This window comes from Marmota flaviventris, chromosome 16, assembly GCF_047511675.1.
Source record: "Marmota flaviventris isolate mMarFla1 chromosome 16, mMarFla1.hap1, whole genome shotgun sequence".
Classification (NCBI taxonomy): Eukaryota; Metazoa; Chordata; class Mammalia; order Rodentia; family Sciuridae; genus Marmota; species Marmota flaviventris.
Window position 1 is genome coordinate 441,832 of NC_092513.1, and position 24,426 is coordinate 466,257.

General features: G+C 51.8%; 1 protein-coding gene across 3 annotated transcripts in view; it reads right to left on the reverse strand.

Annotated features, from left to right (window-relative positions):
* The window catches only part of Ctdp1 (CTD phosphatase subunit 1), a 43,429-nt gene extending 21,158 nt beyond the window's left edge, over positions 1-22,271 (reverse strand). Inside the window, exons 1-7 of one of the 3 annotated variants that reach the window (XM_027935294.2) lie at positions 21,843-22,271; positions 9,785-9,868; positions 9,013-9,106; positions 6,564-6,692; positions 4,687-4,837; positions 950-1,040; positions 79-245 (exon numbers count right to left, since the gene is read on the reverse strand). In XM_027935294.2, coding sequence (XP_027791095.2) covers positions 79-245; positions 950-1,040; positions 4,687-4,837; positions 6,564-6,692; positions 9,013-9,106; positions 9,785-9,868; positions 21,843-22,156 — 1,030 coding nt within the window. In that variant the 5' untranslated portion in view covers positions 22,157-22,271. The remainder of the gene's footprint in view (positions 1-78; positions 246-949; positions 1,041-4,686; positions 4,838-6,563; positions 6,693-9,012; positions 9,107-9,784; positions 9,869-21,842) is intronic. The other 2 variants (XM_071602589.1, XM_027935295.2) reach the window with 2 other exon arrangements.
* Positions 22,272-24,426: the final 2,155 nt, after the last annotated feature.

Genomic DNA, 24,426 nt, shown 5'->3' on the forward strand with positions numbered 1-24,426 from the left:
ACAGAGACAGGACGAGAGGAGAGACAGACGCTGAAGCAGAGCGCTGGCTTCTGGGAGGCGCGCCAGGAGACTGCCCACCTTTCTTCCTCGCCTGAGACTCCCGGTGCCCAGGGGGTGCGTTCACGTCGCCTGTGCCTGGGAAATACACATACTTCTTCACAGTTATCAGGTTGGGGGCGAACTTCCAGACATCTTCTCGGTCATCGATGATGCAGACCATGGAGTCCCCGCAGGGAAAGAGGTTTCTACAAGAGAAAACAGGCGATTTGCACCAAGCAGTGACCAGCGGGCGCAGCGCTCTGTTCTGCTGAGGAGACGCCTCGAGCAGAGCAGGTTTACGAGAGGAGGGGACCTTTACTCAGCTCCCACCCCTGGTGGTTCCAGAGAGTCACATCAAAGGAGTCAGACCGGCAGCACTATTTCCAATTCTCCTTGACAACATGAGGCAACCCTTTTCTTAAAGGGCCAGACAGTACACATTTCAGGCGTCCAGCCATGGGGCCAGGCTCAACCCTGTGCAGTCAGGTTCCCAAGTTCCCCAGGAGCCCAGCAGAAAAGAGGTGGTAACTTTAGAGTGGGAAGTCCACTGCCTGCCTCTGGAGCCGGGTCCAGCAGGCCCTCTGCACAGGCGTGGGACCTGGAGCACTGTCCCCAGGCCTATGTGAAGTGAGAGTGACGCAGAGCCTCAACAGCAGGCTGTGGGGCCACGAGTGCAGGGTGAGATGGCCACTGTGCCGCTTGGGGCAGAGCAGCAGAGCACAGGGGACTCTGGACACAGGGCAGGGCTCAGGGGGAGGAGGCGCCTGTGGCTCTCCACAGCCACTGCTGAAGATCGGCCAACTCCCAGAAGACGCAACTCCAGAACCCTCACTCTGGTTCTCAAAATGCAACTTTGAAAGTAGAAGCCAAATGGGGCCCTGCTCAGTGACGGGCCCTGCCTGGCACATACCGCAGATTTCCTGTCTTAGAAAACGGGTCGATGCACTCATCCCTCGACAAGATCCGGTGGGAAAAAAGCTTCTTCTCAGGGTCTAGAAAGCCTGTGAAAGAAAACCGACAGAACTGCACACCTGGGGGCAGACGTGCCCCTCTGCACCACGCACCAGCGTCGCCCCACCCCAGCGGACATGCCCGGCAATGGTGCCAGCAAGTCGCATTCTTCCCAGGTGAGACCACTTACACGGTCTCCTATGCTCAAACCCTGGGCTTCAATTCCTCCAGAATGAACCGTGTGTGTGTCTGCAGTGCTGTTAATTTGAAACCACTGCCTAACCAAGCTAACTGACCTAGACAGAGCTGTGGTGAAGTGAGGGAACGTCCCCGTCTCAGGCACAGGTGATGGGGGCTCCTCGCCTCTGAGGTCTGAGGGCTAAGCTGCCTGACTGCCTGACGGGAGCCCCTCCACCTTCCCCAACACCAACAGGGGTACCGGCGGTGCCTGAAGCCTGGGTGGCACCGAGACCTTGCCTGTGTCTTCCCTATACACACAGACATGTGATAAAGTTCAGCCTGTACACGGGGCAGTGAGAGACTCACACAATGACAAAGCAAAGCCACCGCAGCAACATGCTGCCACAGCAAGGTGGACATGGTCTCTCTCAAGCACCTGGGGCACTCCTTGGCACTCCTGCCTGTGACCACAAGCAGTGGTGCAGAGCATACCTCTGGCTCTCTGGCATACCTGAACTGCCAGCACCACTGCTCCTCGGCTTTGAGGCTGTTACTAAGGAAAGTGTTACTGGAACACAGCACCCTGATACCGCAATGTCAATCTGATGACTGCGATGTCTACCAAGTGGCCATGAAGTGGGCAGTGCATCACCATGGACACACCAGTCAAGGGGCCAAGCCGCATCCCCACTCAGAATGGCACGATTAAAGCCTATCAATTGTTGACTGCTTTCAGCCATGGGTACCTGAGACCCCAAGGTAATACAAGAGTTGCCCTTCTCTGTGGACGCAGAACTGCAGACCGGGGGAGCTGCTGAACTGACACACACACACACACTACAAAGCAGAAACACAGAGCAGGGTCATTGCAACCACTTCCTACTGGCATGCACCACTTCCCAGTGCTGCAAACTTAAGCAACATCACGGAAACTGGCCTGGGGAACTGAGAAGGTAGTAAGCTTTACGTTACATACTAACAGTCGGCAAAGGATCAATTTCCTATCAAAGTACCTGCTTGCACTGTACCAAACATCACATTTAGTAAGGCTGCAAAGTTTACATCTACGTTATTTAATAATCAGACATGCCGTTTTAATACAGAGAACACAGAAAAACAGGACAGTGAAAGTATTCCGGTCTGTGGAAGCAGGAGAAGTAGCCGGAAACAAAGCAGGTTTCTCACGTCATCTCCTGGGGTGAAGACACTGGTGGTCCAGGTTCAATGCCAGCTGAGCAACTTAACGTCACTTGCCATTTAAGGCACCTGGGGAAACCCATGGCAATAATACAGCCCCGCAAAGAACGGGCACAAACCCAGCATGTGCAGGAGACAGGAACCCGGCCCTCGGCAGGCGGGGCAGCCTGCCCAGGGCCGCTCGCTGGCTTGCCCTGCCTAGAGTCTTGCCAGGCAGAAGACTCGGAGTGGACTTCAGAGCACAGGGAACCCCTGATGGAGAGGACAGCAGTCCAGAGGGGGTGTGGCTCCTGGACCTCGCTGCAGCCGCGGGCAAGAGCATGCTCAGCCAGATGTCCGGGAGGCACTCTTACACCCACACTGCAATATGACCTGCTCTTTGAAGACTGGTGTTTTGGGTCACATCTCACTCCACTGCCTCTGTTGGGTGCCCAGATGCACATGGACACCTGCTTTGTAGTGTGACACAGGTCCTGACTGCAGTGCCCAGCTCCTCCTTCCCCACACTGGCTTTCTGTGGGCAGCAGCACACGGGGGGGTCAGACGATCTCATGGAAGGGGGCTCTGTGTCCTGAGCATCCACTGCCTCCTGATGTTAGAATGCAGCCCTGGCAGGCCTCACTTCTCCCAGATCACCCACCCTTAGCATTTCATTAGCACCAAACGCTTGCTTTTTCAGAAGAAATAAGTCACCCCATATACTTGTAATGTAAATTCCCTGTGAACATTGAAGCTACCCAGTGGTGACAGAATTAACAGTCTCTACAATAAGGGAAGAGTATTCAAACTGCTAACATTTGTATCCTAATTATCACCCAAGTACACATTCTATAAGCAGTTTACTCTGAAAACTAAAGGAATGATAAAAGAGGACACTTAGTAGCCACCTTTGTTAAAAACCTTGCTTCTTTGCAAGTTTCTCACTTGCAAAAATCTGACCTAGAAAATGTCTGCTTCCTCCCTGCGTGAACTGCTGCCACCCAGTGGACATTCCATGGAAGGAAAGCCACACTTCTCCAGCCCAGTCTGCCTGCAACAAGGCCCAGCCCCTCTGGATAGAGGTCTCCCTGAGGCCAGGCTCTCTGGGTGACACCCCGTGTCAAGGGGCTGAGGAGAAGGGTGTGACTGGATGAAAGCCGGGAATGCGGCTTTGCTGACACTGACCCTCTCTAGGTCGACTGGGCCTGCCACATGCTCACCCTCACTGTGCTCCAAAAGCTCAGACCCATCGAACGTCCTGACGTCCCCGAGAAGACGACTCCAGGGTGCACACAAGGACTGTGGAAAATAACTAGCTTAAACACACAGTCCCGTCCTGCCTCTCAGGCTTCGGCTACACTACAGCCACACATCAAGGGCAAAACAAGACGAGCTCACTTTAATATGCTGCTCCCTGTCCTGATGAACAACCCCCACGCAGGCAGCCCATCATGGCAGACACACCACCCTGCAGTGGATGCTGACCTGAGGGAGGCGGAGCACGTGTATGTGGGGGTACATGGGGAGTCTCTGCACTCTGCTCAATTTTTCTGTGAACCTAATGCTGCTCTAAAAAAAAAAAAGATAAAAAAACTATTTAAAAAAATTTCCTTCAAAGGCACTAAATACTAAAGGGAGACTAGAAATCTAGAAATTCAGTTCTTTATCACCAATCAAAACCCAAAACAAAGTGAACCTTGAGAGTTTCTAAGTACTTGACTGAAGAGGCTTTTGCAGCTGCTGCCAAGGTACAGTTACCACGCCGCAGCATGCATGCCCACTTGGGGCAGTGGGACTCCTGCCTGCTGTCCCCACAGAGCCCCCTGCCGGGCACCCAGCCCAGACAGGACACCTGCTTTGTAGTGTGACACAGGTCCTGACTGCGGTGCCCAGCCCCTCCTTCCCCACACTGTCTTTCTGTGGACTGCCCTGGCCCTGTGTGGCAGCAGCACACGGGGGTCACACGGTCTTCCGCACAGGACCCAGTGCAGGAAGCCACTGCAGAGCAGCTCAAGTGCAGCCAAGACCAGTGGCGGGCGCCAGAGGCCCTCCTTCAGCTACTCGGGAGCTGTGCAAGCCTTCAGTAAAACAGTTTCAGAAAGCACATTCCCACCATTGTTCCCACGCACCCATGGTCCTGCACACTGGCCTACTCGGTGCCTCCTGGCCAGAGCACTCGGCTGCCACAGCAGAATTTCTCACCTACCAACGTCCTGCTGCTAACACAAGAACTGAGCCTGTGTTCTCCTGCCCTCATTGTTAAGCTAACATCCTGTCCCTGAAGATGCCCACAGATGGGCAGCCCTGACCCCACTGCTGGTCCTGCAGTAGCCAACTGACCTGCAATGGTGTGTGCGTACAGCCGGCTGCCGAAGGTGAAGACATGCAACTCGTACAGCTTGGCGATCTTCTCCAGGAAGTCCTTGCAGTGCGGGCGCAAGCGGGTGTGCAGCATCGGCTCACCCCGACCCAGCTGGAAGTGGAAGATGCCCTGCAAGGACCACAGGGCCATGAGAGCGCGCACAGGTTGCGGGCACCTGCGACTGCGGCTCGGCAGGAGTCTGCAGACGAGCTCCAGTGTCGGGAGCCATCTGTGAACGGTGCATGGACCAAACCGGCATCAGAGCCGTCGAATAGGAAAATCCTGCTGGTGCGACGCCCAGACACATGTGAGCTCCTACTCAGCTCTGCCCAAAGGTCCCCAAGCCTCTCAGAGGTGAGTGTGGCTTGTCAAGATGCCCATCAACCTGATGACTGCAAGACACCATAAACAAAGACTCCGCCTGCTGAAACCGTATCCCTTCCTTTGATCCTCTCCCTTGAATAACTGGAGCCATTTTTTAACTGTTGGGTTCCAGCTCCTCCCAGGACTAGAAGACTCTGTCAGGCACTCTGCTTCATTCTATTTTAAATGTTTTTTAGTTGTAGATGGATACAATGCCTTTATTTATTTGGTTTTAGTTGTAGATGGACACAGTACCTTTATTTTATACGTTTGTTAACTTACATGTGGGGCTGAGGATGGACCCCAGTGCTTCACACATGCTAGCTAAGTGCTCCGCCACTGAGCCCCAGCCCCAGCCTAGGCACTCTGCTTTTAAAACTGATTCTCTGGGCTGGGGATGTGGCTCAAGTGGTAGCACGCTGGCCTAGCATGCATGAGGCACTGGGTTCGATTCTCAGCACCACGTAAAAACAAAATAAAGATATTATGTCCACCTAAAAATAAAAAATGTACTAAAAAAACCAAAAAACAAAAACAAAAAAACCCCGATTCTCTGACTTTGTCTCTTATTTCTTCACTATTTCAGACTTCACTATTTCTCAGGGGGCTTATCCTCTCCTGGCGAGGTGCTGGTCATCTCGAAAACTGCAGGGCCCAACCAGGACCTCAGGAGGAGCCAGTAGCCAGCACTGATACACACCAGGGGAAAACCTTTCACACTCATGACTGAGGAAGTGCAGGCTGACATCCACTGAAGCCAACTGCCCTGTAAGCACACTAACCACCAGGACCTGACAACTAGCACAGCTCCCGATGTATCTACCCCTCATAACCATGCAATCACCCACAATTACCTAAAGTGATCACTTCTGCTAACTACCCATAGTAACTACCAACTACCCATTGTGATGACTGACTGCCACTTATAACCATGTTAACCACACATGGTGACAGTCCCTCGGGACCTAACAACTACCCATAATAACTACCACAGCTCCCTGGGGTAACTACCCCTGGTAACCATAACAATCACCCACAACTGCCTATGACTATTACCTATGGTGACTACTTCTGCTAACCACACATAGTGACAGTTAACTATCACTGGTAACTGCTAACCACCCATGGTGATGTGATTTTCCCTTAGGACCTAACAACCACGTAGGATAATTACCACAACTCAGACACAGTGAACTGCAGCACGAGATCATGTCTACACTGGCTAATCTGCTCCCCAAACACAGGGTGACCTATAGAAGTATTAAAAACAAGACTATGTACTCTTTTTAAAAAATATTTTTTAGCTGTTGATGGACCTTTAATTTATTTACTTGTGTGTGGTGCTGAGAATTGAATCAGTGCCTCACATATGCTAGGCAAGCGCTCTACCACTGAGCCTCAACCCCAACCCCAAGACAACGTACTCTTACACTGAATTATGGGAGCGGTGGCTTCTAGGAGAGCCACGTTGGGAACAGATGACAGTACTCACTTTGTTTGACATCTGTGGACAGTGTTGCTCTGTCGTGTGAATTAAGGTCTGGTCCAAATCAACCATGAGGACTAGTTTTCTGTTTCGATGTAGTCTTTGCTGATCTTCCCTTCCAAGTTTTTCAGCTTGCTAAAATTAAAAGAAAAAATTAAAAGAGTACTTATATCTGGATCCAATGTAAAGCCCAATTCCATTAAAAGAAGTAAAAGGACACTGTAGGTGCGCATCAGCACCATCGCATGTCCAGGACCTACAGTCAACAGCAGCCTGCACACTCAGCGTCTCCCCACTGGCCAGCGCTGCACACTGACCAAAATCCAGTCTGTCTGGTCAAAACCTGCTTACGGGAATGTGGGTCACGGTGGCACTTTGTGATGGACTAGATATGGAAAGCAGAGGGGGAAAGGAAGTGGGTGTCAGCTGAATGCTAGGGGACACCTCAGTTCGGGTGAGCTGCAACAATCACAGAGGAGGCTGACGGGGCGAACCACCGGCCTGCTCCAGAGGCCAGGGAGGAGGGTCAGTCCTCCTGGCCCAGCGCTGCCCTTATCACTGTGCGGTAGGCCATCAGCCGTGAACAGGCAGGGGCCGACGTCAGACGTGAGCACTAAGAAGATCCATAAGTCATCCGACTGAGACCCCAGGGAGTCCTCCTGGAGAAGTGGGCATCTGGCAACGGGAACCCCAATGCCCAACCTCGCCTGGTTGTAGGTGATCACGACCCTAAGGTGACTCTCATCCCGGGCATGGGGCCTGACAGAAGCCGGTGAGCTTCAGGGAAATGGGGCCTGGTGTGTCAGAGCCTCCCGGGAGGAAGTGAAGTACCACCTCTTACGGGACCACTCTCTCCTATGACCAGGTCTCCCAGACATTCACTCCCTCATCACCAGGGCACAACCACCCTGTGACGAGGTCGTCGCGAGGAGATCCCCTGAGGCTACACCAAGGGACATGTATGGGGGAAGAAGAGAGCAGAGCAAGGACAATGAAGCCAGATCCCCGACCCAGACTCTCCAGGGCTGCTGTTCTCAGAGACTGCACAGGACACCTGGTGTCGCACTGAAGGCTCTCTCTCTGCTTCTCCTCTTCCCGAGTCTCCTGTTGGGAGTTTACTGCAGCTCAGCACTACTCACCTGAAACCCTCCCTGCGAGACTGCAAGCAAGCGGCGGCAGAGAACCCTGCAGCAGCTTTGGCTGTGCGGGCCTGCCTCTTTCTCTGCAACACCCGGGGGCCCGGCTGGGCCCAGCACGGCCACAGCACGGCCACACTCCAGGCCCAGTGCGGGCTCTCCTCTGAGACGGCCCTGCCCAACCTGCTAGAGGGCAAACGTATCCACTAGGTAAATATGTCGGGTGTGCTTCATGCCAGGTTTCTTGCTTTGACTGCATTCAGCTAGTCACAGAAGAGGTGAGCTGGAGACCTCCTGCCACATGGCTCCCGAAAGGGATGTGGCATAAAGGGCCAGCAGTTCTGCTGTGGTGGGAAGATGGGAGACGCCCTTCTCCTGTAACCCCAAAGTTCCCGACTTTGTTTCACACACACACGCATTCACTTTGTTTCACACACACACACACGCATTCACTTTGTTTAAAGTTCAGTGATCCAGAAAAACCAGAACAGTGCATCTGGCATTCTGTCTTCCCCATAAAAACAGACTGAAGTTGCTGTGTGTCACTTGAGAGCATAAGTCTGACCAAATCCTCCTGATGAGCCATGTTTCCCCACTTAAGAGAAATGGATGACCCTGAAGCATTCTCACAACCCAGAAAAAACTCCCACTGGTGGTGGAACTCTCTACAGGTGCTGGGGGTGGGGGCATGGAGGGTGCTAGCTCCTGCCCCTCCCGGGACACTTGCCTGCACACCAGACAGAGGCCCATACGGCCACAAGCTTCAGGGTGACCCGTGGGTACCAGAGCAGCACAGACACTCAAGACGATCTGGAGGGCCTCCCTCCCAGTCCTGCACAGGACCTGCTACCCGCCACGGTGTTCTCAACCAGCAGCACAGCAGATGTCACCTGGATCCCACCGTGGCCACCTCACTTCCAATACTCTCTATGGCAGCTGATCCCTAGCTCCACCAGCCCCAGGACGATGGCAGTTCCTGGGCAGCAGACTGCCCCAGCAGCCTTGTCCCTCACAGCCGCCTGCCCTGCTGTCCTCCCTGTGCACACCCTGGGAAGCATGCTGCCTCTGGAGCTGTGTCCAGGCATCCACCACCTCCCTTTCACCCAGAATCTGGCTCGAGGGGCACCCAAACAGAGCGGTGCCTGCACTGGCAGCATGAGGGAGGTGCCTGCCATGGAGCTGTGGGGCACACTTGCTGGTTGAAGACAGCGGAGGACAGAAGCCATCAGTCTGAAACGTTTGAGCCACTGCACAGCTACCCTTCAGAAATGACACTGTAGGCGGGTCCCATGTCTTCACAGGACCCTGTGTACACTCACCTCAGAGCTCACCATCAGCTCTGGCACACTGTGGACCATGGACACGGTTGCTGTGGACAGCGGCACCTGCTGCTCGCCATTCTTGCTCTGCAGCCTTTGAATGCAAGAAGATACCTTAGAAGGTGCTGTGCCTGGGTTAACTGGGACGGGCTCCAAGCTGCAGGCAGGGCCATGCCCGCTGCCCCTGCACAGAACCCTGCTCTGCGGCAGCTGGGGAATGCCCTCCACTGTCCGAGCACCATCAGGAAAGCACCAGACCCCAAGCTCTCAGTAAGCCACTCTCTGGGCCACAAAGCTCAGCTGTCCCAGCCACACTCACGCCTGCAGGCAAGAGTTAGTTGCATTCAGGGTCAAAACCCTCTAATTAACTACGAAGTCATGAGACCCATGAACAGGCCTATAGGTGAAACAGAAAAAAAAAAAAAAATCCAAGTGTCAGCCACCCTCCAGACTGACAAAGAACCACTTGTTATCAGCAGTTGGCTGGCCCACGGCCTGGGAAAAGAGGGCTCAGGCGGGAACATGGCCACCTGCACCGGGGACATGACAAGCCTGTGGTCCCCACAGGGAGAACAAACCCCAACCCTCTAGCATGCTCCCATTGCATCTGAGCAGAGCACCGGAGTGATCTGGGGCTTCCACAAACCAAGAATGAAAACAGGATCCAGTCTGGTTTGGGTGTGGCCAAGGGAAGGCGGCTGTTCTCTGAACCCTGCCCGCAGGCCCAGCCTCAGACCCCAAGAGTGCTGCTCCTCCCTCCAATGCTGCTCACTGGGTCAGGTCCTGGCCACACTCCGCACACAAGCCCTTCATGACGACCGGGTGGCTGCATCCTTCCAGTGTCACCAGAAGCGCCCTGCAAAATATGAGATGAAACAACGACTGATAGTAAAGGAAAGAACGCTTTAAAATCCATGGGTATGTCAGAGTATGAGAAAGGGCACCAGGCAAGGACATGAGCCTTATGCCAGCTTGACCCTGGCTCTCACTTGCTCCAGAGGGCCTCACCCCACACCAGGGTTGTTTTCTTTGACTATAAAATGAAGGGACTTTGGGCTGGAATTGTGGCTCAGTGGCAGAGCGCTTGCCTCCCATGTACGAGGCACTGGGTTTGATCCTCAGCACCACGCAAAAATAAATAAATAAAATAAAGGTACCAGGTCCATGAAAACTAACTAACTAACTAAATAAATAAAATGAAGGGACTTTTCCCTTGTGGCTCTCTCTCATGGAAAACAAAACAGAACAAATTCTGCTATACATAGCAGAAAAAATAAGGATGAGAAGAGGAGGAGCTGAAAAAATAAGGATGTCTACTTAGAAGAGGAGGAGCTGAAAAAATAAGGATGTCTACTTAGAAGAGGAGACCACACAGAAATGGCCTCAAAAGATATCAAATATATCAAATATGTGCTTGTGACCCCCTGCATTTCCAATGAGCTTGTGGAAACCAAGCTTTATTCATGAATGCAGTGGGAAGCACTTGGGTGATTGTAGGATAACAAGCTGTGGCTCCTCCCATGGGTGGTTCCCATTCCAGAAAGGCTCATGTTCAGAGAAGTATTTTTTTCTGATAGAACTTTTACAATATTCCTAGTTTTATACAGATGCAGAGATGATTTTTCTCCCTATGTCACTGCTGGTTTAGCCCTTACAGAATGCTTAACAAAATGTATAGAATCTGTATGCTGAATGTCAAAAACACTGATGTGAGAAATCAAAAGTCAAAATAACCATCATGGATTGAAAGACAACACAGCAAAGATGTCAGTTCTCTCAAAATGACCTTCAGGTTTCCCCAACTCCTATCAAAATCCCAGCACAGCTTCTGTAGGCACAAACTTACTCTAAGAACTATGCGAAAGGCACTGGTCCTCAAGTAGGTGAAACAATCTTGAAAAGACAGTCAGATGACGGGAACCGCCACCTGGTTTGGAGTCGCCCTGCACAGCTGCAGGGGCCAGAGGGAGGGGCTGCAGACAGGAATGCTTGCAAACAGTGCAGACATGTGAACGGCTCTGGCCAGTACTGTGGCTGAGAAGGACAGCCTTCCACAGACGTGCAGGAACATAATGCACAAAACCTTGACCTGAGCATCAGACCTCACACAAAGCCAACTCAAAATGAACTGACACGTTAAAAAAAGGGAAGAAATCTTTAAGATCATGGTCTAGGCAGAATTGTTGGACTTGACACTAAAAGCCTGAGCCATAAACAGTAAAACTGATCAATGCAGCTCATCAAAATTAAAACTCCTGCTCTAGAAATACCCTGTGAGGGTGTAAAGACGAGATATGCACTGGGAGGTGTCTGCAGGTCACAGCCCCAACAAAGGACTGGTATCTGGTATACAGAACTCTTCTGATTCCACCACCCTGCTAGAAAACAGGCAGAAGACACTCGCAGACGTTTCACTAAAGGTGTGCACACAGCAGAGGCACACCGAGGACACTCCCCACCGTGGCTGGCACAGCACACCACCACGGCAAGGCCATGGACCACCAGCACTGCAAAGGGAGGCACAGTGGCTCTGCTCTGCTTCCCGAGGACACACCACCACGTGTGGTGGCCGTAAAATACAGAGACAAGCTCCAAGTCCCAAAGAATCAGCTTACTGGGTCTCAAATCAGAGCACACGGCCACGCTGGGCATCCCACAGGCACTGGCTTCTTTTCCTACTATGCACAACCAGGGCCACTAGGATAGTCCGTCTCCCATGGGACTGTAAGCCCTGGGCTGGAGCCCCACACGGCAACCTAACAGTTCCTGTTGGTTCAGAGAGCGTGGCTTGGACAGGGGGTGTCTCCTCCAGTCCTGACAGTCCCTCCAGAAACTTGTCCCACCAATATTTCCCCTCCCCCAAGGGTACCCTCTGACCATCTGAAACAACACTTTGACCTCCATCCAAACTCTGCCCTGCTTCCCAAGCTTAAAGTAAAAGGACCAGGCCCACCTGCACCCATCCACGTGGCTTTCCTGCCAAACCATCTTCCCTCTGGGACACCTCCAGGTTCCACAACATTCACATCCACAGCACTGACAGGCTAGGGTCCACTGGTACACAAGGGAGGCCACAGCGCCTGACTCAGCCTCGTACCTCCCAGTGCCCAGGCTTCTCTGGGGCTTTGTCCCATGTCTTGTACTGCTCTACCCCAACCACGACACTCAAACCCTATCCTCTGAATAGAGTCTGGTGTCTCTCACCCGAGCAGCATTATCAAGTTCCAGGTCTCCAGCCCCTCAATGAGCGCCTGGTCTCCCCTCTCCTTGGCCCATGCCTGTACACCACAGAGCAGCCAGCTCTCTCAAGGGAGACTTGCACTGCTCCTGCCCCATTCAAAACCATCCCTCCGTGTGGCAAAGGCGTGCACAGGGTGGCCCTCTGGGTTCCGGCAGAGCCAGCACCAGCACTCAGTGCTCCTTCCCAAAGCTACAGGGCCACAAGAGCCCTGGGCCATCAGGACTCTGAAGATTTGTTGGGGGCCTGTGAGGCCTGGGTGTGCCTTGTGCCCTGTGGGGTGCTGGGGTGGGTGTCACAAGAAGCAGAGTAAACTGGCCATGCAATGGGCTGTGGGGTTTGTGATCAAAGACTGCAAGAGAGCGGAGGGCCAGGGTGGCAGGAGCAGCCGAGAGGAAATGGATACATAGTCATGAGCCTCCTGGACTCTAGTCCCACGTTTACGGTGCTCGTCTGTCTTTACGCCAGTTATCACACTGCCTTCATCACTGAGGTTGCACAGTGTGTTCTGAAACCAGGCAAGTGAACACAATCATCTCCTCTTGGCTGCTCCTGCCAGCCTGCTGTTTCGCCAAATGCCCAAGGAGCATCTTTTTTTGCAAAGATTTTTCCCCTCCAGCCTACAGTTCACTGTTCATTTTTTATTAGTGTTTTTCAGAGAGCAAGTTTTACAAGACTTGGCTAAGTACTGTTGATCGCATGTTGGGGGTCATCCTTATTAGGAGATCTTTGCCTTACGCAAGATTGCTCAGCTTTCCTTCCACAGGTCTACAGTTTTGCATCATGTCATCAGGTGTGTGATCATTGAGTCACTTCTCAGTAAGATGTAAAGTAAAGGCTGGGCTTTTTTAACTTGCCTGCGGAACTTGTGGCTCTGAACAAATCACCCACTCAGTGCCCAGGCACACGCCTGGGATCTCAGTTCTGCAGATGAAGTCTGAAGGAGTCTCACTGGGCTCCAGCCCAGAGCTGGGCAGAGCTGGCTCCTCCATGGGCCCAGAAGCGCTGCGTGGCTTCTGCTCTTCTGAGGCACCTGCAGCTGTCAGCTGCAGCCATCCTTGCTGGCAGGGGGGCAGTCCCTCACACTCTCTCTGGTTCTTCCCCAATGTCACATCTCCCTCTGACATGGGGGTGGGAGGACAATTCTGTCCACTAAAGGGACAGACAGTTGTTGGCCCATATGACCAAGGCACCAGTGCTGGCATTTTTCTTCACGGAACTTCCCGGGTACCCTGAGGACAACCTGTTGGTCTGTATCTATGAGCCTTCTGGACTCTAATCCCACGTTTATGATGCTCGTCTATTTTTACATCAGTTATCACACTGCCTTGATTACTGAAGTTGTACAGTGTGTTTTAAAACCAGGCAATACACTCCTTAATTTTGTCCTTTTTTGAAACTGCTCTTCTAAGGTTCCTGAATTTCCATATAAACTTCAGAACCAGCTCCTTGATTTCTACAATTTTATTTCTACTGTGCATAAGTCATGTAATTTTCTGCGCTAGGGTCTTATTTTACAGTGCAGATTCTGCACACCAAGACACCTGGGACAGCAATGGGCACCTGGGGGGGGGGGGGAATCTTGGTTGCCGCTCAACATCCCACAGGGCACAGGACATACGGCACAATCATCCAGCCCAGAATGTCCATGGGTGCCCATGCTGGAGGCTGCGGTAGAGAGAGGAGACACACTGCCTGCTAGCTTGTCCACCAGTGCACTCAGCCTCCAGGAGGTCATCCCAGTGGGCACAGCGGTCAGCCAGCACACTCACCCACAGGGACAGCTCCAGGTTCATGTGATAGCTTCCATCACCAAAGAAGTCCGCAGACCATGCAAGTGAGTGTCATGCAGCCTGCAGAAGCCTCCCCTCTGCAGGGACACTGGACGGCTATCTAAAGACTACCTGCAGAGGAGGTCACAGACTAACTTTATTCCCCACAAAACTTTGACATCTGACCTTACTTATACCTGTGGGGATTAAGAATATGAAAATTTACACTCATAAAAATGTTAAAATAAATATATACTAAAATCAAGCTCGATCTCTCCAACTCCAAGTGACTCCAGGAATCCCCGTCCTGTCAACTAGAATTTTGAAGGATGCTCCACAAGGCCAGTGCGGAAGGTTCCCGAATGCTTCCCACGCCCTGGCAGAAAGCACACGCTCCTCTGAATGAAGAGGATCTCAGTGCAGAATGGAGCCGGCTCCCTCAGAAGGAAGCAAAAAGCAGCCCACAGGATCTCAACTCCAAGTGACAGTCTACTTAGAAACCTGCGCTGTGATGAATGAGCATGGAATGCCAACACCACAGCCTGACCAGTCTGAGAAGAAAGGCGCCACTGGACACAGCACCCCTGCCGGCCCAGAGAGAGGCCTCTGGGGAGAGGCCTGGGACAGCATCTGCTGAAGACACGCAGAGCCTGCATACTGTGGCCATAAGGACATGCCTGTGTCCACTCACTCAGCATCCGTCAAGTGCCAGCTTCTAGAACTAGAGAGATGCAGGTGAGTTCTGGGCGGGGTCTATGCCCTGGAAAGCAGCTGGGTGCTGCCAAACGACAGTACAGGGACGAGTCCTGGGTGCTCTGTGACCTGCGCAAGTTCAAAGCCTCAATCATGTACACATGCCAATGGGCTGTTTGTCTTCGGGTCAAAGTTTAGTGAGAATTTAAGGTATTTACAGATTAATAAAGTATCTTTGTCAAGATACTTAATTACAGTGGGAAAATTAGTGACTCTGCAATAGGAACTTGGCAGACGCCACCATACCCAGTGATCGACGTCTAACCTCACCATACAGGATGCACGGAGTTCATAGGCCTTCTCAAGTGACACCACTGCTCTGTCTCAGTCCTACTCACATACAAACCACAGTCTAACCAAGGCATGTTCTATATGATAGCCGACAATAAGGCCAGGAGGAAGACAGATGGCACTGACCCAGGACAGGCGTGAAGGCAACAGGGCAGGTGGCTCTTGCTACAGAGGCCTTCTCAGAAAAAGAAGGGGCTCTGCAGCACAGAGGGTGGCACTGCACAGACACTGACTACTGGCTCTGGTGACAGCACAGCAGTTGTGTGAGAGGATTTTGGGTTTTTTTGTTTGTTTGTTTTTGAAATGAATCACTCATGGGAAGGTGGCATGATACCTGGGTGAGCTCATATGAAAATTCATATGTAGTATCATCATAACTTTTCTTGAAGACTAAAACGATGGCCAAGAAGGCTGGAAGGAAAAAGAGTTCTTGTTTTGCCTGGCTGTAGGCTGCCATGTGAGTGGGCAGTCCCCATCCAGCATTTCACCAACCTACAGTCGGAGTTGGGCTGCCACTGACGGGGCCCTGCTCAGAAGGTACCAGGGCCACGCCACAGCCTGGGGCCCCGGAGAGGTCGGGACCCGGCAGTGGTTACCAAACTGTGGCTCTGAAGCACCCGTCTGAAGCATGTGGAGAAGAAGCTACAATAAGGATGGGCTGGCTCCTTCTCATCGCCACCAGAACTCCACAGGGCCACTATGGAGACACAGAAGGGATTCTTACAGACTTCCACTCAGAGCACACGGGCTGAGGCGCGCCACAGGCTCTACTGCCCTCTGCTGGGGACAGGCTTCAGGATGAAGCAGCAGCACCCACCTCAGAATTTAACTGCCAGCCTTGCAGAGCCTGACCACCCCTGGGGCACACCCAAGATAGGGCCAGAGCTGTGGGTTGTGCCTGTGCGCTAACAGCACACGACCAACGAACGGATCATCAAAGTCCACCACCCCACTAGTTCAGTCAATCCAGAACACATCGAAACGGCACGAAATGCCAATCCTCACAATTTAAAGCACAACGTGAAAACTACAGAAAATCTTTTAAAAGCTACTTTCAGCTGGATACAACCGCGCATGCCTATAATCCTTGGGAAGCCGAGGGAGAAAGACCACAAGTTCCAGGTTAGCCTCTGCAATTTTGTGAGATCCTGTCTCAAAATTTTAAAAAAGGGCGGGGCTATAGCTCAGTGGTAGAGTGCCTATCCTCAGTGCTGCTGAAAAAGGAAAAGAAAAAGCCACTCTGAAACACAAATACCAGACAAACCTTTCTCAAGTTCGTGAAACAACAAAGACCTGTACACACATTATGCTAAGTAATATGTAAAAATCACTAAGGCATCTGCTCATAATCTTTAGGAAGTATATGTATCTTTTAGAATATTTTTGGAAACACACTGACTTATTCCATTTTGTCTAGGTTCTTCCCCCGAAACTTAAAAAGTACTTTTCTTGAGACAATAGATCTGCATCATTTCTTATATTTACCTTTGATATCATTATTTAAAAATGTATATATAAAGTTGACTCATCCATTCCACCATACCCAAACATTTTACTTCACTTAATACATTTAAAAATTAAAGAACACACGGGGATGGGGATCCCCATCCCAGGCAGACAGGCCTCTGCTGGAGACACCAGAACCTGCAGCCGGGCCAGCAGTGTGCTCACACAGCTAGGGAGGCAGAAAGGAGGCTGGGGTTCTGTTCTGCAAAAACCGGAAACACAAAGTGGAATTCCACCTGATGTACAGTTCAACTGTGTTTAACAGGTTTGATTAAACAAAGTGACCATTTCCCTAGTTTTGGACATGTCTTTCTTTTTTAACTGTGTAATCTTTTAAATAATGCAGCTGCCAACAAGAAAGAATATGATTATTTAACTGAAAAAATCTACTAACCCATCAAAATTCTCTATATCACGATGAAAAAGAAATTTCCTTATTTCCAAAGCAAGACTTTATTCTGTAGGTATTATTTAAGTGCACTGACTGAAATGTGTTTGGAATTTTAAACACCTCTCTAAGTTTAGAACACTGAGATGGCGAGCTAATCTTAGAATAGAAGAGGTTACAGTTTAAGTTGTTTTATTATAGCCTCTTCAAGATTTTTAATTCTAGCATCTAAAAGTAACAAAGACAGCAATGCTGATACTGCTGGAGCACTCTCCTTTCACCAAGGGTTCTCTCTGCTTCTCACCAACTCACGAACCTGGCTGAGGGTCAGGCACCTGCCACACAGCACCATCTCCACCTCTGCGTGGAGATGGTCCATCGCACCAATTACCTCATGTCACCTGGTCATTTCATCCATTTCCCCTCTCTTTGGACTTCAGTGCCATTCCATGAATGGATGACAGAAATAACAAATTCATACTTAGTTTCTGAGGGTGACTTATCAGTGTATTTATTTTTTATTTTTAGTTGTAGATGAATGATAACTTTATTTTTTATGTGGTGGTGAAGACTGAACTCAAGCCTCACACATGCTAGGCAAGCACTCTACCACTGAGCCACAACCCCAGCCCTTATCAGTGTATTTTTAATCAAAATATTTTAAACTCACATAAATATTGCACAAGCAGATGTACCCCACCACTGCACCTACTTTCCCATCTGGGGATGTCTGTGGACATGGTCCAGCCAGCGGCACACACACACGAAGGGCATTCACAGTGCAGCTCCCGATTCTGAACCTGGGTTTCCTTCCTGTGTACACCGAGGACGGCTCCTCCTCTCGCCTGATGGACCGAGAGCTATGGAAACATAACCCTACTACAGATCAAGGTGACAACCTAGCGACTGTTTCAACTTCACCCAAGAGAAGTGTTAAGTTCTTAGAACTGTTCTTTGTCTAAGAACAACCTCAGATGTTCTCTGGGAGGAAGGCGAGAGAGACAATGGCCACATGTGCCTGCTGCCTACGTGGAGCCCAGCCACCTGTCTGCTCTGCGCTCCACCTAGGTGACCTGCAACAGCTACCTGAGGCTCACTCCCACAGACCTCCCTGGGATCCTTCCTCGCTTTAACCTTTTGTGTTGTTGAGGATTTATTAGACTTAAGAATTTATTATACTGAACTCCACAGACACAGGACCAGAGCTGCTTCTCTGTTCCTGGGCACCTCAGAGGGTGCTGGCCACAGGTTACACAAGCCAGTCACACCCCTCAGTCTCACATTCAGTCTCAGTTAAAAAAACCAAGCTGCTGTCAAATATGCTATGCTCAAGGGTCAAGGGCCACCCGGGCTATAGCAATTGTTGCAAAGCCCGCTATAGTAACTGTTGCAAAGTCTGTGCTCAACTGTATCAAGACATCATTCAGGCAGCTACCAGGCTCCTGCTCAGCAAATGTGACTTTCTTCAAAACCTCACTTCACTATTCAAAAATAAGCTTTTTACAAGCCTAATGAAAATCAAGAGGAAAAAATGATGATAGTAGGAAACTCTGGACAAATCTTCTGTGATGAAATCGTTCTTGATGCCTGCAGGGGCCCAGGGACTCAAGCCTCAGGAGAGACACCACTGCCCTTCACAGGAGTTCTATAGGAGGGACATCCCAACACCACACACAGAGAGCAACTCGGCGATCAGGGCCAGCAGTGGCTCAGCAACTCCATGAGGGACCAAAACGGTCCATTGCACAGACCAAGGGTTCGGGGCCAGGCTTCCCCCAAGAGCAAAGTTTACATGTGGTCTTGGCCAGCTGTACACCTACATGTTCCTCAGGCAGCCCTCCAAGAATGCCATGCTGACACCCAAGTTTCTGATTAGCCAGCAGGGCTAGAAGCCACTGCTACAAGAGCCATAGGTTCCACTGGCGTGGGGAGGCTTGTGCAGAGAAGACAAGCTCAAGGACAGACCTGTCCCTGCAGACAAGATGACAAGGGCAGGCCAAGACCCCCTCAATCCCCTCGGCACTGTCTGAACAGATGTATGTGACTTAAGCCATCAGAGGGGTTCTCTAAGGCGAACAACCCAAATCTGTGTACAAACGTTTAGTGCAAACCAGATCAGATGCTGTCTGTCCTGCATGGTCTTAAGAACTTGAGACTTCTAGAACACCTCCAGAAAGCTATCAATATAAACCGGTCATGAAACAGCTGTCCATATGATTTGGGGACCTGCTCAGTATAAGTTAAACACCTGGGGCTATCAGACAGAAAGACCAATGGGTTTGGTCCGGCTCCTCTTCCCTGATGACCCTACTGTTCTGTCTATACCTGGTGTGAAGCCATCAGTTGGACTATGGAACTGCTGTGGGTCACAAAACCAGAGACAGAAAAACAGGAAATCCTTCAAAATGAAGTGCTGGGCTCAGGATCCTGAGAGGGAGCAAACCAGCTAGCTCTTTACTGACCAGGAAGGTGATTACCGTCCAACATTAGGATAGAATTTGACCACATTCTCTGCTTAGCTACACATAAAAACACATCCATCTGACATCTTTCACCTGAAATGTCTGCCCCCAAAAGTGTTTCAGAGATTGGAACATTTGAATAGACTTCACACTGAACATCCCTAACCTGAAAATTCAAAATCTGAAACTTTGCGTGAGCATTTTGCTAGCACTCAAAAAGTTTTGTATCTTGCAGCATTTTGGACTTTAGATTTTAGGATCAGTGACACCCAATCTGTACAATTAAATTGTGGGGAAAGGACTACTTAGCCGAAATTCATGAGCTGTGGGAACCCACCATAGATGGCTGTATGCTTTACTATGGAGAGTTCTCCCTACAGCTCTTCAGACACATGCCAGTCACGCCTCTGCAGTCCACACAGCGGAAGGCTGCTCACGTCAGGGGTGCCACCTTACTAAAGAAGTCACTGGCAAGGTGTCTTTTACAAAACCCCTGTCAACAAGTGATTTAATTTAGTGATTTTTAAATCGTGTCACACAGAAGTACAGCAGACATTTTTTTGTGTGAAGCCAGACAGTCCCAGTCAGCCCTGAGTCCATGCTCAAACACACCTGTGGAATTCAAGAAGGCAGGCAACCCTGAGCCGTGGAACCCATTCCAGAGAGGCAATTACAACTGCCAGAGGAAACACAACAAGGCTTTAAACTCATGCTTATGTCAACTGTTCCCTCCTGACGCACACAGGCAGGCACACAGGAATGCCACCGCAGCTGTGAATATCACATCATCATGATGTTCCCTGGACTCACAAAACCCCACATACAAATGCATATAAATAATTCCAACAGGAAAGGAAGCATTTTAAATTCAAGGTGACACTGCTTGATTTTCTAAGAGCAAGGATCCACCTGCTGCTCCTGGATTGGTGGGGAATGACCAAGTTGGGCTTCTCAGGAGTCCAGGAACACCTCTGGTGTCACCTGGATACATCATCTGAGAAGGGAGGCCACTCATCAGTTTCTCAAGCCTCATGACAAACCACCACTATAAAGGACCCCAAGGTCTCAAACGTCAAAAAGAAGATAACAGCCACTTGCTGCTGGAACGTGTCATCAGGCCAATTGCTCAGCTGACTGCTTAGGCCAACTAGCTGGGTGGCCTGATTCATTATCTGGGCCTCAGTGGCCCCTTTTGTACAATCAGAGGAATGGAATGAAATGAGTAGAGCTCTCCACTTCTGGATCAGTGAACTTTACCCCTTTGGTACTCGGACTGAGGCTAAATGCTAATTAGGGACCAAGTGAACATTAGGTAGCTTTCCTAACATACCAACACAGTGCCCACCAAACTCACAGCCCTGACCTCTGAAGGAAGCCATGTGGGCGGCACTCAAGGGGCACATCCTTGAAGCAGCATATTTTCTGCCTGGGGGCTTCCTATCCCTGCCTGTGAGCATTCAATAGGAGGAGTGGGTGGTGACCCAAAGTCCAGTTACCCAGGCTCCATCTCCAAAGACACACTGGGGCTGCCATTACATGGGAAGTGAAGTTGGGAAAGACAATGAGGCAGAATGCCTGGGTCTGTGATCAAAAGATGGTGCTGCCCTAATCCTTGTTTGTGCAGAACAGCAAGTAGAAAGTATTCAACACAGGCAGGGTGGTGCCAACCCAAGGTAGAGGACGGTGGTGGGCAGAAACAGAAGGGTGGTGTCCTTCCAGAGGGAAGCTCTCACACCCAGTGAGGCCAGCAGCCTGCCCACTCCCCGCAGTTTCTGTTCCTTGGAATCAGAACAGCCTAGGTACACACACGTGCCCGTGTGTCAGCACACTCTAAGAACACGACACTGGCAAATTCAGGCATAAACTGGACACTCAGCAGTCAAGCACCTGAGAAGAGGACACATGTCCCTTTGTGAAGCCTGGAAAGCCGTGGAGTCCATACATGACGATCCTGTCACCTGGACCCAGCCTGAGCTCTGTCCCTTTCTCAGCTATGAGGCAGAACCACCGGGTTTTACAACCGCGTTTCACAAAGTTTACAAGTGTTTAAAGACCTGCACACAGCTTCTATTTCAATAACAAATCTGGAACCTGCCTGAGTAGTCCTGTACTCACGGCCACCCCCAAGTTGTCTTCATTTACAAAAGGTGGAGTCCATCTACTACAGAAAAGTAGAAGTGCGTGCAGATTCCCCAAAGGGAGCAACTTTGGGTCACTAAAAATTTCATTTCCAACTCAAAATGCCTCCAGTAGTATGGTCACAAGTGGTGGGTCCCCAGCTTTACCAAGGCGCGCAGCTGCTGGGGTCGCCCTTTCCAAGCTCCCACCCAGCGCAGCTCCTCCGGGTGCCACTGCCCACCCCGCCACTCCTCCCGCGGCGCCCGGCCCCGGGACCCCACTCCCCGACCCGGCCCACTCACCCAGGGGCCACCACCTGGCCCGGCTGCGCGCAGAGCTCCCGCACCACGCCGGCGCGCTCCGACCTGAGCCTGCGCTCGGCCCGCGCCGCGCGCACGCAGCCCCCCGAAGCGGCGCGGGCCGGGGCGGGCCCGGCGGGCTGCGCCGAGGCGGCGGCCTCGCACACGGCCAGCACCGAGCCGATGCGCACAGTCGCGCCCGCCGCCACCCTCCACTCGAGCAGGCGCAGCGGCGCGGTGCCAGGGCAGCGCACCTCGGCCACGGCCGCCGGCGGGGCGCCCGCGGCGGGAAGGCGGGGCGCAGGCGGCACCTCCATCGCGACCGGGGCGGGCGGGGGTCGGCAAAGCCGGGGCGCTCGGGGCGCGGCGCCCACCGCGGGCGGCGGCGACGCTGCGGTTCCCGCTCAGGCACCGGCTTCACCCGCCGCTCCGTGCGCGCCCGCTTCCGGGAGGCGAGCTGACGTCACGGCGGGCGACGTGCCGTCGCGTGCGTGCGCCCGGCCGCGGGTAAACACCGGGGCCACGCGGGGCCACTCCCGCGGGGCGGGGCGCGGGGCGGGGCGCGGCGCGGGGCGGCGTCCCTGAGTCCGGGCGTGCCGAGCGGGCCGCGGTCGGAGGACCCCGGCGCGTCGAGTCCCGCCGTCGCGAGACTACAAGTCCCGACGCGCCGCGCGGGCCGCCGTCCCAGGGCTCTCGCGCTCAGTCAGGGACCCGGAGTGGCGAGGGCGCTGCTCCCGGCGTGCAGCGCGGGCCCAGGCCCAGGACCAGGCTCCGGGGCGCAGGTCCGCGGCCGCTCTCGGGCCGGAGCCCCGGGCGGCCGGGCACGGAGGCCAGAGCGCGGTGGGCGGGAGCAGGCGGCTCGGAGCAGCCAGCCGAGTGCGGAGGCGGAGGCCGAGACCGAGTGCCCAGCCGCTGTCCGCCCGGCCCGGCGGAAGGTCACCCCTGTCCTGTGCTCAGTTTCCACCAGCGTCACGAGGCAGGAAGGAATAGGTAGGGGTTGAGACCAAGCATCGTGCCTTATCCGAGGAAGGCAGCTACTCTGCAGAAAGCAAACCACCGCCCGGAAAGTGGCCATAAGCCCAGCCCTCACCCTAAAAGAACAGGTGGTGTCTACACTCCAAAAAACTTCCTAAAGTCTTTCAGACTTTAGGAAAGCCGTAATGTGGACATGGAACCTGGGCAGCATCTTCATCAAATGAGTCAGTAGGTGTGCATGAAAATCTGCGTGGGATGAAAAGACCACAAGCGTCTGTTAGTTCTGACTTTGCAAATCAGTTGAACAAAACTTCCCACCTTCAAAACTTTGGATTTGGGGCCTATGGAGAAACGCACAGTATTGCACGTATTCTGAGGGAGAGAGGGATCCAGCTCTCTTGCGTCAGGGTTCCATCTACTTCCTGTGGACTGCTCTTCAAACTTCTGTCCGCCCTTTTCCTTACTTTCCAGAAAGTGTTTCAATTTTTCATGTGTATTTCCTTTGTCCTCTGATTGGGGTCAGTGCTAGTGAGGCCACAACTGAGGAGTGCAGGGAAAGGCATAGCAGCGGTAGGGTGGCAGTATTACCACAGGAAGGCCCAATTTCCTGAGCTGTGAACTTCATCTGCACGTTTATGTGACTGTGCCGAAGGCTTTCGCCTGCTTCATAAACCAGTGTGTGGCCTCAAGAAAAGCCACAGGGACGCTTTATCTTACACCATTTATGAAGATTAGCTCAAAGCATATTGAAGACTAAAGAGACCTAAAGCCACATAATTTCTAGAACAGGGAAAGCTCCATGACTTTGGACTTGGCAATGATTTCTTTGTTATAATATCAAGTATACAGGCAGCAAAAGTAAAAGTAGACAAATGGAACCACATCAAGCTTAAGATTTATGCACCTCAAAGGACACACCTGACACTGAAAATGGGACCTATGGAATGAGAGGAAATATTTATTTCTACGTCATTAGGGGTTAACATCTGGAATGTATGAAGTCCTACAACTCAAGGACAATAAAATAACCAATTTAAAAATGGGCAAAGGACTTGAGTAGACATTTTCCCCAAGATAAGAAATGACCAACAAGCTCATGAAAATATAATCACTAGTTGAGAAAAGCTAATCAACAACACAACGAAACATCACTCACACCTGCTAGGGGGGTACTATCAAAATAAGTATTGGCAAAGATGTGAGAAATCCTGGGCACTGTTGTTGTTGGTATACAATATTGCAGCCAGTGTGGGAAATGGTGTTCAGGTACAGAAGAATTAGTATTAGCACATGATCCAGCAGTCCCACTTCTGGGTATTGAAAGAAGGATCTAGAAGAGCAGCGTGCACACCCAGGTTGACAGCAGTGTTAGAAAGGTACACAGCATATGGAAGCAACACAAGCCCTGTAGGTGGGGTGCATTATGAGCAAAATGTATGTGCACACCATGGAATATTATTTAGCCTCAAAAAGCAATGAAAAGCACATGATACAACCTGGGTGGACCTTGGAGATGTGCTGAGTGAGATGAGTCAGTCACGGGGGACACGTAAGAGTCTACCTGTGAGGTGCCTAGAACTCAGACCAAGGTGGAGTGGTCACCAGGGCTGGG